Source organism: Falco naumanni, chromosome 5, assembly GCF_017639655.2.
Source record: "Falco naumanni isolate bFalNau1 chromosome 5, bFalNau1.pat, whole genome shotgun sequence".
NCBI classification, from domain to species: Eukaryota; Metazoa; Chordata; class Aves; order Falconiformes; family Falconidae; genus Falco; species Falco naumanni.
This window is the reverse complement of record NC_054058.1, coordinates 17947075-17966967: the sequence shown is the minus strand read 5'-3', so window position 1 is coordinate 17966967 and position 19893 is coordinate 17947075. Positions and strand designations below refer to the sequence as shown.

The following is a 19893-nucleotide window of genomic DNA, read 5'->3' as shown; positions in this document are numbered from 1 at the left end:
GCTTGATTGCTAGTGTCAGTGTGCCATGAAGTGCACATAGAGGGAGACCTATGGACTGGTCTGCAATATGGGTCCTGGGTTAAGGGCTGGACTTGATGATCTTGAAGGTCTTCTGCAACCTAAATGATTCTACAATTCTCTGATTCTGGAAAATGGCAGAGCAAGTTGTCAGCGGAAACCCACATAGCACGTCAATTGAACTGCCCAGCGCACAGACACCCTTCCTTCCCAGTTTAGCCAGTTAAACAAACCATGACATTTCCCATGGAGCTCTCGGCTGGGAGCTGTGGCAAAACCATCCGTACCCGCAGCGGTTGTCGGGCCGCTTTCCTCACCGCGGTGAACCCTAATTGATTAAGACCTTTCCCCACTCCCGCCATTGCTCCACCATTTGGGTTCCTCTGGGTTTAGCCGCTCAAGCTGATGGAAGCCCACCACAGCAGCGGGGCAGTCGGTGCTGGCTGGGCCGTGGATTTTTCACGCCCCGGAGCGAGGAGCCAAACCTCAGCCATTCCGTTAAGATCCGCTTAGAATGTGTCGCACACACGCCACCCCCCACCCCCGAAGCCATAAGGTGAAGCGGCTTCAGCCTCTCGGCTGCCCGTCCGCCACGCGGGGGGAGCCCGGCGCCCCCGTCCCCGTCCCCGGGCAGGCGGAGGGCGGACCGGCCCTGCGGGGTGCCTCAGCCGCCCGCCCCCAGGGCCGCGGGGCCGCCCGCCCGAGGAGGGACCCCCGCCCGAGGAGGGACCCCCGCCCGAGGAGGGACCCCCACCCAAGGAGGGACCCCCGCGGCCGGCGCCGCGCGGTGAGTGCCCCGCGGGGGAGCGGCGGGGGCCGGGGCCGGGCCCGGGGCGCTCAGCGGGCGGCGGAGGGTGGGGGGTGCCGCATCCCTCCTCCCCGCGGCCGGGGGCCGTGTCGCCGCGCCGGCCGCCGAGCATCGCCCCCGAGCAGCTGCCAGCTGCCCGGGGCCGCCCCCCGTTGCTGGCTGTGCCGGTACCGGGCTGGGCTCGGCACCGCGGGCTCCCGGAGACGCTCCGGCGTCGGGAGGTGTCGGTAGCGGAGCGCTTGTCGCCTGCAGGATAACGTGGGAAAGCTGGTGACACGGTGTGCAAGGGGACACCTGAGAGTCGTTCTGGGGGCTTGGCCGTTCACTTGCAGGTCCAAACATGCCCTGAAACATTTTGAATTACCATTACTTATTCATTTATTTTGTTCCTCCCCCACCCCCACCCACCCCCACCCCTCCGGGAAATTGAAGAACACTGATACAAAAAATCGTTTCAGATCAGAGCAGAATGAGTTCTGGCATTTAAGAGCTTTGGGGTTTTCTTAATCCTTTTAAAAATGCATTTCCAAACATTTTAGCTTGTCATGTAGAGGGATGAAAGCACTTCATTTAGAAACAGCAAAATGAAACATTCTGGTTGCTTCCATGTTCATTTTATTGTCTTTTTTTTCCTTCCTGTTTAAACAATTTGGTAGCGATGACAGAGCTGAATGAAAATGAACCAAAATTTCTTGTTTTGGTAACGAAAATTGTGACCATAAATACTAGTCACTTCTGTCTGAAATGACTTGTATTTTCAGAAAATCGCATGACAATCCTATTCTGGATGATGATTAGACTGGTTAAAGATTTTATTTTTCATCTTCCTTAATGAAACATAGATATATAGCAGAACTCAGAAGCTTTCAACCAACAATCTTTTTTCTAAAGCACTGAACATGAAAGGGGGGGGAGTAAAGGCAAGTAAAAGATTTCAAGTGCCATGGAGGACTGTTGAGGACTGTCAGTTGTTCAGTGTAATGCTTCTTGGTGTTTCAAGTCAATGGGCAATAACAAGAGGCGCTCATTTTCTCTAGATCTGGGGTTTCTGCTTTCTTATCCCTACAATCATAAGGCAAGAAACGTCAGAGGACAAGGAACATGCTGGGCTTGTCAGGATTTTGATGACTTCCACTGGTGTTTGGCCTCAGCCATCCAACTACATTCTCAGCTCAGAGCTCACTGTAATCCCTTTCACGGCATGAAAACATGCTTGACCTCAATCCATTGGAAATCATTTGCTCTCTAGTCATCCAGACGCAGCCCCTGGCTTTTGTAAGATCTAAGCAAATTCTGTCCCAAGGGCCTCCAGGTCTGGTACCTAGTGAAAGAACAGCTGTGCTCAAAGCCACCCTGTGCTACCATGTGTCCTGTGATTCACCACCAAGTCCTGCATCTTTGCTATCTGTGGCCACGGGCTGTAGGGCTCAAATGAAACTATCAGGATGGAAAAGCTGAACCTTGGTATATCTTGGTTCAATGGCACCAACAGGAAACGAGCAAACAAAGCAGCTGACTGCATGTAGGCACTGTCTGGATTTCCTTCGCTCTAATTAAACATATACAATGTATTTTGCAGCCAAAACACATTGTCCCTTATAAATTCAGTGCCATTGTATCAAGAACAATATTCCTAGTATGAGCATCAAATTTGTTTTGTAATTTGTTTCAAGTTTTAGAAAATCTGTCTCGAAACAGATCTGTGTGATCAAAAAGTGGGATTTGGGCTGTATTTTAAGCAAAAGTGTCTGGAAGGATCTAGGGTAAAGTAAAATATCTGAGTAGACTTCTCTTTTCTCTTCTGCTCAAGATGATGGAAGACGTGCAAAATTATGTTGTCAAATTCAAATTGTCCATAATTATTTGAAAAGAAATGAAAAGCTGAATCTCCACAAGCCTGCCAAGATTTAGACTACCTTGTCTGAATCAATTACTGCAGAATAACTGCCTGCTAATAGTCCATGTGCTGCAATGCAGCCTCTTGAAATCTTACTATTCCAGTGGGGGGAAAATGAAAATAAAAGCAAGCAGAAGAAATCCCAGGGGACTGTAGCTTCAGGAGGCGAAAAATTGGTGCTTTTTGCTTGCCTGTCTCTTCCCAGTTTCCTGCCCCCTTCAGTGTATGAGAAAGGCAAGAAGAGTTTGTGCACTTTGGAAACTCGATAGGAGGCAGCAGCTGATCTTCCCATCACCAGCCTAAAAATAATCCACTCCAGGGCTTGGAGCGGCTTCACTAAGTGGAGGAAAATCCTACCATCGGGATGATATTGATCACATAGCACAACCGAGTGACAATTTGGGTTGGTATTTTGTTTTTGTGTTTACAAAGGTAAGCTACAGAGTTTGATCTAACATTCAGCAACCAAACGGGGCATGCGATGACCCTCCCCCATTATCTCCCACTAACCACCTCCTCCTCCTTCCCTTTATATCTGTGGGACAGGGCTGCTCCTCGTTCTTTCCTGGGGTTACAACTCCAATCTCTTTTTTCCTTTTCCTTTGCCATTCGCAGGCATTCTCAGCCTTTACCGTCTCCTCCTGCTGATGTTTTCTTTGCTGCTGTTCACAGGGTTACGTTTCTTTTTTTAAACTGTCCTGTCTTGGCATGTGAAGTTGAAGGTTTTACAGCAGGCAGTGTAGCACGCTGATGTTGGAAATCGCATTGTGTTAAGAAGCTTACCAAAAAAGAAAAAAAGCAATGTATTAGATGTGTTGAGACCACTGCAGATGTTTGTGTGAAATGTTTTTCAGTGCCAATAGCCTGTTTAGTGCCACTGCTGTTGTGATTTTTTTTGTGTTTGGAGCCTGATCCAAAAACCTACCAAAGTCAATGAGATTCTTTGCACTGACTTCAATAACATTCGGGTCAGGCTGCTGGTATATGGCAGTTAGCGATGCAAATGCTGACATTTATTAGAGGTAATTCATCACCTTAAGGCCCAAGGTAACTGAGACAGTGCTTAGCAAGGAAGTGCAGTCTATATAGAAGAGGTGGTCACAGCTTAAATAGAAATAAAAAGGGAAATGATATTTTGTACAGGATGTTTTTTTAAAAAATAGATTTTAAAGGGGCAGCACATTTTGCCATTACCTTAGCAGAACTCTTTGCAAACAATGCATAGGCTATAGATCACATTGATTGCGATAGGTCCAGTGCTTTTAAGTAGACAAGAAGAACAAACTAGTTGGTTTATGCCTAGAAAGGAAAAAGATGCAGACAACTAACCTAAAATCTGCAGCAAAACTCAGTTAGGCCGTCCATTGTGCTTATCCAAACCTATAATTTATAGTTTGTTCTTAATTAAAATTTCATCTGTGAAATTCAAAAGAAAGAAAAATTCTTACGTTTGTAATGACTTAATTATTCAGAAGATAAGAACTGACTACTTTTGTAAAACTCTTGAGTACTTTCTCCATCCTGCATCTGTATGCATACACATATCTATATGTATATATATACACATATATACGCATATATGGGCATATAATGCATATTATATGTAAGACAAAAAAATAGAACTGAGACCTGATTATGCTCTGTTAGCTGATATTTTAATTAGGAAGTGCAGCTATTAATTTATATTTTTACATATATATATATATATATAGGCAACAGAACTACTGAAATAAATATTTTTCAAAATATTCTTATTTCCTTAAAACAAGGTCCACCTGAGGAGTGTATTTATACTCTTCTTTATAGTCATAAGTGTCTTGCAGAGCATGCCGAATGGACTGATAATCCAGGTAAGGTGAAACTCTTGAATATGAAGACTTTTAAGTCCACTTTAAAAGACCCTGAGGTAATTAAAATGTCTTTAACTAGAATTCTTACAGTTCTGCACTCGGTGAGGATGTTCTTACAATTTTTATGGAAACTTAAATTATTTACCATTTTCCCATTTTCTTCTTCATAATTGCTTATGGAAAAATATATCTCAGGAACTGGCTTAGTGCCCTGAGAATCCCCATTTATGCTTGTTAAAATGAGGTTTGTAAGTGTTTAGGTTCAATGGCACATCATAGTCATGTTGACAACTTTATCCTGGTTTTTTCTTCTTCACAGTGAATATTTATTCCTGACTCTTTTGCATTGTTTTCTGCTTATTGTATTATGACTATGTCTGCACACCTTAGCCCAGAACCAGAAAGTCTCAACTTGCCGGTGATAGGGATTTTATCATGAAAATTTAAATCCTTAAAGAACACAAGTTTTTTTAGCTATTTCATTGCAGGGTGAACTGCAATTCAGATAGTTCACATCCTCATAAAAGTAAACCAACAGGGAATCAGATTACCAAATGATGTAAAGGAGAGCTGAAACTTGCCTTCCACTGGCACCATCATGGGCTCGTCCTCCTGATTATTCTTTCCATTCCCCTCCTCTATGAAGTTTTGCTTGTGGCTTCAGCTTGTAGCTGACAGCTCCACAAAGGCCATTTTCCAAAGCAGAAAGAAAAACCACCTCTGAAAATTTCTGACCAGTTTTAGAGTTTGTAAAGACTGAAGTTAAAGTGAGCAATTTGTGAATAAATTGGAAAGACAAAGGCCTTCCAGCTTACAAGCATTCAAAGAAAGCAGTTTTACCTGGTACTTGGCATCCCTATTGAGGTGCCGGTACCCTCAGCGCATGCTTGTTATCAGATGATGTTTACCACATCACTGCATTTCCCTTGCAATGGGGGAAATTTAACCTGAAATGATAGGTTAAATCTAGTATGCTTCATAACATTATTATAAAGTATAACATTCCTGCTATAATTCATAGTGAAGCAAAAATATTGTGATGTAGTCACTTTGGTATAATCACCCTAGCATAATCTGGTGGCCTATTATATTCAACAGAAAGGGAAATTATGTCTGTGACATCCACTGTTTGTAACGACTATGAATAACACTGTCTTCTTAAATGAGTATATGAGGATCTCAGAGTTATTTTGAAAGGCTGGTACTACCTGATAAAAAATAGTGGTCGATAACTTCAGATGACCAACAAATTTCAAAACCAGTTGGTACCCTTTCATCTGTTCTCTCATGAATATTCATGTTTGGGTTATGCATTTTGTTGTTTCAATGTGGCAGTCGGACTGCTCCCATTTATTGCAGCCATTGCTGTTAGCTAGACAAAGCCATCTGCCTGTAATGAAGCCTTCAGCTCCAAAGTCTCCAACCTGAACATGAACTTAGAGAAGAGGCATTGGCAATCCATCTGAGAAGAAGAGACCCTTGCTTCCCAGTGACTGTCCCTTCCTTTGGGACCCATAGATACGAATTTGCTAAGAAACTAGTGGACATTTCTCTGCTGTTAGGCCCTATGGCTCACGGGTCCTTAGGATAGTCCTGCAGGAGCTAACTTCAAAATTGAAGTATGGCAACTGCAACAACTCAGCACCAGTGTCAAGCTTGGTGTGAGCAGGGCTTCTTATCTTCTAGTTGTATTATCTTAATGCAATTTTCAGTTAGCTCTGTATTCTGACTTGCTTAGGGCTAATTCACAGATCTTCAGCATGGCTATTCATTGCGGGGTTAGACTGTTTGGAGTGGTCAGCATTCTGTATTTGGCAATGATCAACAACTGGTGCTTGGGAAAAATACAAAAAGTCTTTGGTGTATTTAGTTACGTACTTGCACAGTGCTCAGCGCCGAGCGAAACAAACAGCACTTCCTCACATAGGCAAGATACCTTTGTTCACCTCTGCACATATCTAGTTCTGACTGAAGCCCAGGAATGGCTCCCTAGAAGAGCTAAAGCCAAAGGAAGAATAGCTTAATCATTATTAAGGGAAGCAAATCTGGTCAGTGATCAGCCATCAAAGTGCTCCATCTTCCTCTCCAGCTGCAGTTTTTGACAAGTTACAACAGCAAGCACAACTGCAATTCTTCATGGTTTTTTTTCTAAATGTATTGTTCTTCCATTTCACATTTTCATTTCGTAAAATGAAATCTGACGGTTTTACAGAAGAGGAAGGAATAGTGCCTTTTCACTCTGCCTTTCATTGCTTATTGGCAGTCAAGATCTTCCAAACTGTCTTTATCTACAGGCTCATCTTTTTGAGTAAAAGTTTTCAAAAGTGGGATTCAGTAGAAGTCAGTATAGTGGAGGCCTTTTAAAACTCTTCAATTCTTTTAGAATTCTTAGAGATCTCTTTAGCCTTAACTCCCAATACTGAAATACTGTTTGAAAATGCAATTTAGACTCTCAAATTAGTCTGAAGTTTTTGAACATGCTACTGGCACTGTTTGCAACCTTAAGAATGTGTCGATCTGTATCTAGATCAACACATCTGTTAAGAATGTTAATTTGTTAAGATTCTTAAGAATCTGTTGATCTGAACTTTGCAAGCATGAGATCTGAGCGTGGGCATGAGGAAACTTGCCTTTATATTAATCAAATTTTCCTCTGAAGAAGACTGAAGGTTACACTGTCCCTTGGATGAACCATTGCATTTGGAAACCTGTCATGGTCCAACTCCTGTTAACTTTGGTGGAGCTGTGCAAGCTTTGTTGTAAAACACCGCATACTGTCCAGAGAAATCAGGGATTTGTTCTTCTGCCTTAGGGGCTTTTCTTTCTGACCTTCTCTGGAAATGAGCACAGCTTGTTAAACCTTGAAGCCAATGAAAATGGGCTTCTGGAGGCACACCCTGATGCAGCAGAAAGTAATGACTAATTTCAGCTTCGTATGAAATGGGAGTCTCACTTGCATTGATGGTAAATGCAAAGCATCCTCCCTTACATGTCAGTAAAATTTCATCCAATATATTTCCCCTATCCGTGAAACTTGAGCAAAGAAGTAGAAACTACATGCCATGCTTTATGCCTGGGGTGATGGACCTGTGCATCAGTGCATTTCCAGAGCCTCCTATGTAAATTTTCCAAAAAACCAAGGTCCAGTGGTTTGAGTCACACAGGCAAAACTGGAGGGTATACCGGATCTGCCTTCTCCGCCAGGAATGGATAGGAAGGGAATGATGGAGTGGTTTCTCACTCCCTGTGAGGCACACGGGAGATAAAATAATTTCTTAGAGCTCTAATGTACTGCAGTGTATTTTGATATGCCACGCTGATACAAAGAGCTACTAGCAGCCTGTCTGTGTAAACACCAGAAATCATCTGTGGAAGTTGGCAACATCAACAGGTGCAGAACATGAGTCCTCCGCTTGCACTCAGTTTGTTTCCAGCACAGTGGTGATGGACAAGTGGATGGAAGAAAGGAAGGGAGGGAAGAAGGAAGGATCACTGTACTGTACGGTACTGTACTGTACTAGATGTGTGTCCTGAAGTGAGTGCTGCCAAAAAGAGAAGTTGTACCTGGTGAGCATTTTATGAAGCCAAATCATAAGCTGCATTGGGTCAGCACAGCATCGTGACACTGAGAAGAATGTTTTGGTAGATTTTAAGCCTGTGAAGGTTTAATGAAGATGGTCACTGGGTGTGCTGATTAATGATGAAGTGTTTTCTGACTTAAAAACATGGGAATTTATTGTCAATTACGCTATCTCATTTCATTGGAAATGCAATCTTTTTGATTTTCTGGTAGGTTTTTTTTTTTACAAACTAACCAAATTAGGCTCTTTGATTTTCTCTCTCATGTTAAGAGAAGACAATTAAATTCTACTTCTTTTTTTAAATGAACCTGTAACAAAAGTCTTGTGAATACACTACCTGTACCTAGTCTTGAAAATTATCATCAGTACGATGGGTACTGTCTTTATTTCATTTTTTTTCATTTTATTTTTTATTATTAATTTATTTTACGTAATGATTTTTTTAAAATTATTTATTTAATTAATGGGTAATTAATGATAGGACTTTCTTTTTTTTTTTTGATAGGACTAGATTTTTTCCTCAGTCCTGCCAACATGCAAAGCACAGTTCATTTGAAGAGTGTTATTGGACATACTCCATCACAGAACTAGGCACAGCACAGATTCTTGTGAACATTCAGGTGTGATTCTTGAAAGATGCAGCTTCCCTGAGAGCTTTTAGGGAATATTGTTTGAGGTGTAATAAGAAACCTTTACAAACTGATGGTAGGTCCTAGCTAACAGGTAACAGCCTCCATGCAGTTAATAATCCTTTCTTCCACAGGAACATCTGCTGCCTATGTTCCATTTCCCTTCCAGAAAAGTGGAAGAAAAACAACAGTTCCCTTAGCTTCTTTTGGACATGGTTTTAATCCTTTCTCCCAGATTTATTTTTGAGCAGAAGCCAAAAGCTACACTGGAAGTCAATGATTCAGAGCTCATTTGAACCCAGGACCCTCCTGCCTTTCAGTACCAATCCAACCGCTAGACCACAATAGCATCTTTATGTTGTCTCAGAAAAGAGTTCTCTTTGTGGGAAAGGGAGGAAAATTCCCAAAGAACTCCCTTGGACTTTTGACCTTCGATAAAAATGAGGAAACAACACTTCTGATTTTCAAGAGATTATCATTACCATTATGTTTCTCTTAAAGGAGACATGTCAAGCTTTTATGAGTTCAAACCAGACAATTGCCATGTAGTTTTTTGAAAAGTTTTGAAAATGTATTTGTTTTGCTAATAACTCCTCAGTCTATTCAGACAGAATTCACATTAACACAATGTTTCTTTTGTGTTGCTAGTCATATGCATTTATGACTATATTTTTGTATAAAAATAAAATGATAGAATGGTAGTGGTGATATCACTCTATTCATTATAGAGAATGGGCCGAACTCTCCATCGGGTTGTGTTCTACTGAAGACTGAGTGGGTTGCCCGTCAGCTTTTGCACCACAGTAAGTACATGCATGCATTTTTGCAGGATGTGGTCCATCGTATGACTGAGTTATGCTTAACTTCTGGCAAATCTCAGACTGTAAATTGCTGATATGTTTGGAAAAGGGACTGCATTTATCATATTCTTTACAATGAAACTCCTTTACAAATTTCACTGATGTATTTCAGTATGGATTATACTTTTCAGATCCAGCAAAAAGTTAGTTAAAAGCAAAAAGAGGATTTAACAGAGGTTCAAAGTACCTCTTTGAACTCTGTATTCTTTTGAAGATCAGTATGTTTATGCTTTCTCTAAGGCTGTACTTGTGTAGTTTATGCTTACCTTGTTGAAACAACTAGGCTCACAGAACTAATCTGAACTATTTGAGGACAGAAGGAAAACCTTTTCCTCCCCATTCAATTAACTTTGTTGAAAAAAACTGTGTTTGTGCATTTTTTTGCACATCTCTGTTTTTCTGATTTGGCAAAACTCATTAATACCAATGTTATTGCAGAAAGACACATTCACCAAAGTATACATACACTTTGCTGAATTAGAGGTATTCTTTCCATTTTACTATGTAAAATTTGGAAAAAAAAAGATGTGAGAAAATGAGTTTACACAACCTATTCTACAGCAGTATGTTACTGCTTATAAGTCTCAGGCAAAAAAATCAGCAAGGAAACATTTTGGTTGCAATCTTGTTTCATGTTCTTATAAAGAAAAATTAAAAAATAAATGATGTAGAAGTTGATAAAAGCCAGAAGCTAGCCATTACTCTGTATCATACTATGGCCTACACTCTGCAAGCACGAACGCATGAGCTTATCTTGGTACAAAGATAATCTCATAAGAAATCATGGAAATAAGAGCACTGCTTAGATGAGGCTAAGCTCATGCGTAAGGATTTGCAGAATCAAGCATAAATGCTGAATTACTGCCTATGCCATCTTCAATACAACCTACTTTGATTAAGAGTTTGGCAATTATATGTAATGACTAGTGTGTGTGACCATTGTTCTAATGGGACAATGAAGAAATACAAAATACCAGCAAATGCAAAGCAGCCAAATCACAGATAGCAAAGGTTCAGAGCTTGCACTGAGAACACGGTGCAACAAATCGTATGAACAGAGATGTTGCACAAAGAATGTTGGCTCATCAAAGAAGCAGTAACACACAGGAGTCAGCTTATGTGCATTTGAATTTTCTAATGAGAAATGAAAATGATTATTTTTCAACACTTGTTCTTCATACAGACACAAATACAGAGCATTTGCAGCATAATATTAAAGTATATAATGAACACTACAAGACATAGCATAGTGTAATTAATAACTGGTACTTACAAATAGTACATATAAATAAATATAAATAATATTATTTTAATATAAACACAGCCTTCATTCTAATGTGCTTATATTTGATGAAGCCCAGAAGAATTTTCAAAGGACAACTGAATTATTCTCTATGGGTTGTTCAGTGTGCTCCTTCTGTATCTGTTTATTTATTTTATGTTTAGCTAAAGGGAATGCTAGCAGTCAACTATTTTTTCTTTCTTGTAGTAGTCAGACCTTCTGGAAGCAATGAGGCTCGCATTTTGTGGTAATGACAATGCTTCAGCCTATAACATCAGTGCTGGTGTCCTCAGAAATGTCTGCTTTGTGGATGCCCTCAACCTGGTTCCCCATGTCTTCTTGTTATTTATCACCTTCCCAATTTTGTTCATCGGTAAGTTATTAAATGGAGCTGTACAATCCTACAAACATTTGGGCATGTATTTATACTCAGCCATGTTTATATGTGCTTGGAGGCCTGTGGTGCAAACCATTGGAGCCTTTGCATTTATTAATTTTTAAAAAGAAAAGGCAGAATGGCTTGACCCAGAGATTGTGAGCCAACCTGCTTGAAATATTGGGTATTTTAGATACGAATCTGAACTAAGCAGCATGAAAGGATGGATAATAACCAGAGAAATCGGATCCAAATGCTTTGAAATGTCTCTCTGGAGAGGTTTTCTTCAGATTTGAAACTGGCAACTTGCATCCTTTGCTATTATTAGATAATAGAAGTCTTAGGGCAGTGGGTCTGAATTCCCTTCAAGTTATGTGAATTTCAGAGAATATCCAAAATGTGCAATTGGATCTAAGGCTAGGAGAAGCGTACAAAACTTTAAAAACTTTTACTTTTAAAAGAAGTAAATACTTCTTTTGCCAACATATGTACACAGAAGTAGAACAGAACAAATAATTTTTTTCCACAGAAATGAAAATAAGAAATGATAAATCTCTATTGAAGAACTTAGGACAGTGGAGTAGCTCTGACTTCTATATTCTTGTAAAGAGCCCCATCTAAACTAGTACTCTAATGACACTTTTTCTCTATAGTTGTCTTTTTATCCCAGTTATTTGCAGTGATGAAACAAATACAATTTAATACTTTTTCAGAGCTGTCAAACAGTGGCTTTCTAACTCATCGTAGGAGGTAGAGAGACTTGAATAACCATCAAAAGACAATAAGTATTAATAAAAATGAATATTCTCCTTACAACTTAATGAAAAATGGCATGTCAGTTCTTCCATGTTACCATCTTGGTGCTGCACATACACGCAGTAATACATTTCTTCCATGGTGAAAATTTGAATTTGGGACTATATTCAAACTAGAGATTTGATGACTTCCCTTAAGCAAAAAGACTCTGAAATGAAGGAATAATAGGCTACAGGAACCTGTAGGCTAAGACGCTCAGTACATGGCAATCAAAGGTATAACAAGATTCAGTTGATGAAAACTAACTAAATGAAAATCAGCTTGGGAGAGACAAAGATTGGAGCAAGGTCAAAGAAAGCTGCATTAGATTAGGAAAATCTTGGGAAACTATGGAAAATGGTTGAGATGGATATGGAGAAGAGAGAATATTTTGTTCCTGCAGTACTTTGCATATTAAACATGGACAAAATGGTGAAATCCTGACAGTTTCCAGGAACGAATAAACCTGGGCTCTGGCTTATGTGTTTCTGAGTCACCTGATGAGCCTCTAGGCACGATGAGATGCTACATCCTTGCATATGAAAAGCATATCTTGGAATTTAAACTCAGGTGGTTTTGATTTCTTTTGTTTTGTTTCTTTACTTCCCTGAAACGTACTGTTCTTGGGATTCTCTATGGGCTTCTGGAAGCCTGTCAGGGAATTCCAGGAGCTGCCTTACAGTAAGAAGGACATGTACAGCCATTTGGGCTGACTGACTCAGGGCAGCCCTGGACCAGGGTGGGAAGGGACAGAGGACAAAGCAACACGCAGGACAAGACTCGCCATCATGAGAAGTTAATCCCTGGTCAGTCCCCAGCTCCCCCCAGCACTGTCCCATCACTCAGATCCCTGGTGTCCCGCTTCGTTCTGGGTTGCTGGCCTCAGACAGGATTTTGTCTGAAAAGAACAGGTGCTATCTGAGGTGATGACATGAAAATAGGCTTCAAGATTAATTTGGTGATTAAATCAGCTGAGTCCAGCTGTGAACTTTAATGTGCCAGGAATGCACTAGGCAAGGAGGCAGGGCTGTGCCTGAGAAGCAGAGACTGGGAAATCACTGTCCAGCATCCCCTGAGACAGTGCTCCCAGCCAGGCCTGAAACAGAGACAATAAATGTTATTTGTTTGAAGTAAATGTGTCTCTTTGAGGCCTCCTTGGAGAATGCAACTTTTATATCAGCTAGAAACTTTATCCAGTCTTGCCTGTGACTGGGAAAGACACGACGACGCCATCACTTCACATCTGTCGGTCTGTTGTGTGAGGGTGAGACTGACATATTTCTTCTGGTTTTTTTTCATCTTTGCTCTTAGCCAGGGACCTCTTCTCCTCAATTGTGCAATTGGAGGAGGCCTGTTGTCCCATTGTCTACAGGGTTAGATCAAAATTATGGGGTGCTGCATGGCAACCCAGACACTCCTGGGTCATCATATTAGTAACAACAGCCCCCATAGTCTTGTAGGGGTTTGTATTGATTGTATACTGTTAAGTGTGACTTATGGATTAGGATGGGGAATTGATAACCAGATCAATCACTGGCTGGCTGTGCGATAACCTTCCTCTTTCACTATTATTTCCCAGGCTGGGGAAGCCAAAGCTCCAAAGTCCAGATTCACCACAATACCTGGCTGCACTTCCCTGGACACAACCTGCGGTGGATCTTGACATTCACCCTCCTGTTTGTACATGTGTGTGAAATAGCAGAGGGCATAGTTTCTGACACGTAAGTGATGGTGTTTGGTGGGTAGCCAAGCTAATTGCCTTCATTAATATATAGTGTTAATGTGTGATGGGCTGGCTAGTAGGGCATAAGGAGGTTTTTTTCCCCAAAAAAGCTGGGGCATCATTTCATGGACTGTCCGGATTTTAATGGGATGAAGATAAAACAATTGTTCTTAGCACTTCGCTGTTTTCCCCTCAAGCTATAATGCAAGTAAACATTGGCAACAGTTCAAGCATTTGTATGAAAAAAACTTTTTGTCTCTAGGAATGTCGGTTTGTCCGCTCAAATAGATTAGCAGAACACCTAGGAATGTAACAGTGGTGAAAAAAGACACCAAATACACTAATTTATACCTTATTTCTTTTCAGGCAAATGAAATCTCGCCATCTGCATCTCTTTCTACCAGCTATAATGGGATTTGTGGCTGCCACTGTATCCATAGTTTATTACCACAATATTGAAACATCCAACTTTCCAAAGTTACTGTTGGGTAAGTCTAAGTCTGATATTTATGTACTCTTACAAAACCGCGAAGCTTAGCCGAAGTCAGCTTGCATAGATTGAAGAAGATGATGAAATGTGTGAAAATGTTAAGAAAGAGAGAAGTAATTCTCTGCTTTTTGAGCTAGTAGTATTGTAGGAGTTATTGCACTTTTTACAAGGTACCTACTGAAAACTGCTTTCAAAAATTATGACAAAAGGAAAAGCATTGTATACCTATTGTATTTCTAGCATGAGCTTTTGGGTATTTTTTAATGCTGCTCATTCTTTTGAGGCAAAAACTTGTCTTCAGTCAAAAAGACTATTTTAAAAAGCCACTTTTAATAGCAATCTGATCACAAACCATCCTGTGCAGATGGCTGTTGTTTCTCAGCATCCTTTGCAAATGATTCTGAGATTACCCAGTCTACTGTCTCTGTCAGGGGATGGCTAGAAGAATTTGACTAGAAATTGCAGGATAGTGTTTCATACAAGTATACTGTCCAAATCACCTGTAACTCAATAACCTGGATGAGACATTGACAGATACAAGGCAGGATGCAGGAAAATATTAAACTATGCCAACTTTTTTTTCAAAATGATTGTATTTCCATATGCTCACCTGGGATGCACCCTGCTTTTTCAAAGAGACAATACGATATTTGTCAAGTTAAGTTAATTTCTGTTCATTTTAATAACAAAGTTACCCTTCAGATTACCTTCTAGTGGACTCTTGTAATTGTGTGAAGACCCACCATTGTGGATCTCTTTAAAGGCAAGTGGCCCAGGAAGAAAAAGAGTGACTTGGGGAAAGGAGGTGCAAAGCAAATTCTGTGAACCTGAGTCCCTGACTTTGGCTGACATCACACATCGCCAGCCTACAGGCTGGTACTATAGAGGATCACTGTGCCTGCATTGCACTAAACCATGGAGTATTTCTGTCTGAGAGCTAAAACTTCTGCAGCACTGGTATTATATTTTAATTATTTTTTTTTTTTAATTATGCATGTGCACCTGTTTTACAGCTCTCTTTCTTTACTGGATAATGGCCTTTGTCACCAAAACGATTAAGCTTGTAAGATACTGCCAGGATGGTGTACCTTTTTCTCAGTTGCGTTTCTGCATCACTGGAATTATGGTCATTCTGTATGGGCTGCTGATGGCTGTGGAGATCAACGTCATTCGAGTTAGGGTATGTGGTTTATTTATCAGAATCTGAAAAAATATCAGTAGTGCCTTGGGGGAATGGAAATGGATATTTAGTCCCAGTAACTCTGGCTTGTGCCAAGTTCAGTCCCAAGGTTAGCTTAGCCATATATGTCTGGTTAATTCTATAGAAATCAGTGGGACCTGGCATCTCTTTAAAATGTATGTCCTTGATGTGTACCCTGGACTTGGTATGTATGTGTGCCAGTGTATATGTATACACACAGAGAGTGCATACATATTTGTATAGATAGATATACATATTTGTGCAGGTAAGGGTGTATGTGCGTGTCTGTGTAATCTATACAGTATCTGCTATGTTAATGCAGATAAACTACATATGTAGGGAAAGTATAAGTTAACATATGTTCTTACCCATGATAATTTAACATGTAAGTATGTCCCAAGAATTATTTTTTGTTGTTCAGATAGAGATAAGTGGTACTGGTAGGTTACAGAGCTGTGTCCACGTCCCGTATTGCTCAGTTTCCTGACAGTTGCGTTGTCAAAATAGAAATGCTCCTATTTACATGCAAAAATATATTTAAATGCAATGTATAATTACCTTTAAATGCAAATTGTATTATTGTTGTATTATATTGTATTATACATAATTTTTACTAAAAATTACCATTAATAATAAAATTCCTGAGCACATGCTGTCTATTTTCCTCTCTCCAGAGGTATGTTTTTTTCATGAACCCTCAGAAAGTAAAGCCACCAGAGGATCTACAGGATCTGGGGGTGAGGTTTCTGCAGCCCTTTGTCAATTTGCTGTCAAAGGCAACTTACTGGTGGATGAATACTCTTATTATATCTGCTCACAAGAAACCTGTGGATCTGAAGGCGATTGGAAAGCTTCCAATTGCAATGAGAGCACTGACAAATTACGTTTGTCTCAAAGAAGCATATGAGGAACAAAAGGTAACTACAGATGTTCACGTCACTGTTTGGCCTTAGAAACTATAGTGTCGCATTGAATTTTTTCTGCTTCTACAAAAGCCTAGTTTTAGGAATGTTTAACTTAGCACTGTCTGTTTCAAGGTGAAACTTGGCTTAGGAAGTTGCAATCTAATGGTTACTGGTTTTAAGTGAGAGAAGGGAGAGTTGCCAGCTTGAGAGCAACTGGAAACTAAACCCATAACACTGATCACTTGCTCGATCTCATTTTACAAGTGAAAGCTTTGTTTGAAACTTTGTTACTTATGACAGAATGTTAAATTAGAAGACTTTCTGTCCATAGTTCCAGCTGGAATAACTCATCTTCACTTTTTTCTCCAGAAAGAGAAATAGCCAAAACCATACATCCAGAATAGCCAAAAAAATTGGTGTCTTAATAGTGTTCTAGTCACCAGTCCATAAGGGCAGCTATGAAGGAAATTAACTCCATCCCAGCCAGACACAGTACAGAAAACATAGTTGGGCAAACTCATTGCATAGGGCAGGAGTTTCCAGAGAAACTTCTGGATGTATCTAGGCAAAACTGTGGTGTTTCATTTGTGCTTAAAGCTGGTGGTTTCTGCCAAAAAAAAAGAAAGATTTTGTTTTGCAGAAAGGAGGAAGGATTCAAGTGCCTGCCTGTCTGATTTGTATGTACATGCCGATTCTCAAGCATAAACAGAGGCATTCATACAGGCATTCAGAGGCCACTTTGGAAAATGTAGCATGTAGGAAAAAAGCATATAAATCCTATTCCTGCACACACCAGATAAACATGTTTCCACGCATTGTATGGTTTAGAACTGCAGTTCAAGGGGAATCTGTGAGAAGCAGCTCTCTGCTCCCAGCAGAGATGGAGCTAGAGACTCCTTTTTGTGCTCTCTGAAATGAAACCATAATCAATACAATCTGTTTTAATAGATTTAGGTTGATTCTCCTTCCTTTTGTAGTTGATGCTCACAAAGTCTAGAGACTAGAGACCAAGACTCTGCTGCTTTAAGCAGAAAACTACTGAGTCATAGGAACTAAGCTTTTCACACCAAAGGAGAAGTGCATCCCTTAGGCCAGCTCCTTAAAGAAGCATTTGGTGCCTAAATCCTACTTAAAGAGACAAGAGTCTTAGGCACCTACATGCGCCGAGGATTTGAGTCCCTGTGCCATTCCTCATGACAGTCACCATGACTGGGAGCAAGCATTCTTCTGTAGCTTATTTACATCCGCAGATACTGTGTGTGTCTGCACAAATACGCGGTTCAGATGCCAAAAGGCAAGCTAAGTGTGCTATTGCTCATGTGCATGAATGCAAACTTTCAGTGTATAGCTTCCCTCAGCGTGCATCATGCACCTATGAAGACTTGCAGAAACGTACCCATGCAGCTATGTTTATAAAGCTGGCTTACAGCAGGTATTTTGGTTTCTGTAGTTGTTTAAAGTCTTGAGATTACCACAGCCTCTAATAATCGAAAACAGGCTGTAACCCTAAAGTAAACTGATACTTCATAGATAAAGTTAAACCAGAAGGCTAAAGACAATCCAAAGAGACAGGCAGTGGAACTTGCTGCAGGTCACTCCCAGGGAGAAATGTGTTGGCCTGTGCACGGTTGGGTCAGAAAACAGCTATAGAATTAAGAAAATTCTTCAGGTTGAAGCATGGTCTGCAATCGGGAAGAGATGATATGTCACTGTCTCTGCTGCCAGACTGTATTTTACACTAATGTTCTGCAGCTGGTGAAGGGAGCCCCCTGGATTAAGTGGGGTTACCCTGCCTGTGCCTGGAGATAGCTGATCTCAGCTGTGCTCCATGGCCCTGCAGAAAGAGAGCTTCTGCCCCTTTCCAAAGCTGCCTTATCACGCCTTGATGAAAGACGCTGAACATGACCATGAATAATCTGTATTGTAAAATGCCTTTGAGATAGCTAATGTGGCATTGTCTTGCTATCCTTTCTGCATGCTAAGAGAACTGAAACCAGCTAAGATTCTCCACCAAATAAAAGCATGAGGGAAATGAGTCAGGTTAAATTTTGCTGACCGTTTGCTCAAAATCACTGTTTACTAAACCTGTGTCCCAAGCATACAGAAGCATAAACTAGAAGCTCTGAGATTAACTTTTAATGGCTGCTATATTCTGCTAAAATAGTGTATTGCCACTTGCATAACCTGTGAACATAGTCTGTGAACATTGGGTTCAACCTTTTTTTTCCTTTAATGTCAGTGGACAGCTCCTGAAATACATATTCATCTATTTAGACAGAATTGTTCCAGCTCCTGCAGTAGGAAGGCTTGCCCACTGACATGAGACCTAAGCTAACACTTCTCAGTTGACAAATCTGAATTTGCTGTTCTGTTCTGGGGTTTTTTACATTTTCAAATTTTCACCAATCAGTTCTTAGCATTATGAATACATTCACCGCTCAAAATTGTTTAGTTAAAAGTAATTTTTTTCAAAACATCAATTAAATTTTAATACTATTTTATTGTATATAGAATTTTAAAACCAGTTATCAGTATTTTTATTATAATATTAAGTATGAGACAATACAAGGCTAAATAACTGGTGATCAACATTCTAATTAGTTATTAGTCTGGTAATCACTTCATTTATTGGCGTCATTTATTATTTATATTATTTAAAGAGATATATGTTATTTATGGGTCATTTATTACTGGTTTTGTAGATAGTTTCTGTTTGGCAACACAGCATAACACAGCATATCATAAGAAAACAACATGGCATGTGTTCTTTCAAATTAGAAGATACTATAAAACTACAGGTAAAACAAGCTCTTTTGATAATTAATCTTACTTAAATATGCTGTTTGAGTTTTTTCCTTAACAAAGTTTTGCCAAAAAAGCACATTGCAAGTGGCTTTCCATATCCCATTATTTCCTGACATCAGTAAATATTCTAAAAGATGGACTTGCTGTATGTTTTTGCTTTTCTGGAAAGTCTCATATAGAAACAGAAATACCTCATCCTATAGTATTTTTGTCATACCTGTCTAAGAATCCTGGAGAAATTCTAATTGTAGATAGGAAGGTTGCTTCTGCAGAATAAGTAGTGATGCACATAGGGTTAGACTCGACCTTAAATTCATATGTTCTCTTTAATACACAGTCAAAGTTCCTACTACATTAATTGATATTTTTGCTGAAGAGAAAGAATTCTTTATTAAGATTAAGAAGCTAAAGTAGTCCTTAATGATATGCAATGAAACTCTCACAGCCAAATTTTGGCTCCAATGTACTGTATGTGGGTAGTCCTTGTCACATAATATCTACCCCTCAAAATTTGATCCTGCTTCTGATGTTGCTTGACTTTTGTTTCGGTTTCTGTACAAGCGATGTAGATGTTTCAAACCACATACTAATGCATCATACATCACATATCCCCAAACAGATTTAGTACATTGATATTACATTTGGTTTACCCCATCAACCTAAATCCCATGTA

At 40.1% G+C, this 19893-nt stretch overlaps 1 protein-coding gene across 8 annotated transcripts in view; it reads left to right on the top strand.

Moving 5' to 3' along the window:
• The first annotated feature begins 2977 nt into the window (after positions 1-2977).
• Positions 2978-19893, top strand: part of ABCC9 (ATP binding cassette subfamily C member 9) — a 73952-nt gene continuing 57036 nt past the window's right edge. For 6 of the 8 annotated variants that reach the window (XM_040596066.1, XM_040596065.1, XM_040596064.1 and 3 more), the window contains exons 1-8: positions 2978-3155; positions 4493-4573; positions 9512-9586; positions 11133-11298; positions 13676-13817; positions 14186-14307; positions 15323-15489; positions 16185-16427. In XM_040596066.1, coding sequence (XP_040452000.1) covers positions 11154-11298; positions 13676-13817; positions 14186-14307; positions 15323-15489; positions 16185-16427 — 819 coding nt within the window. In that variant the 5' untranslated portion in view covers positions 2978-3155; positions 4493-4573; positions 9512-9586; positions 11133-11153. The remainder of the gene's footprint in view (positions 3156-4492; positions 4574-9511; positions 9587-11132; positions 11299-13675; positions 13818-14185; positions 14308-15322; positions 15490-16184; positions 16428-19893) is intronic. The other 2 variants (XM_040596062.1, XM_040596061.1) reach the window with 2 other exon arrangements.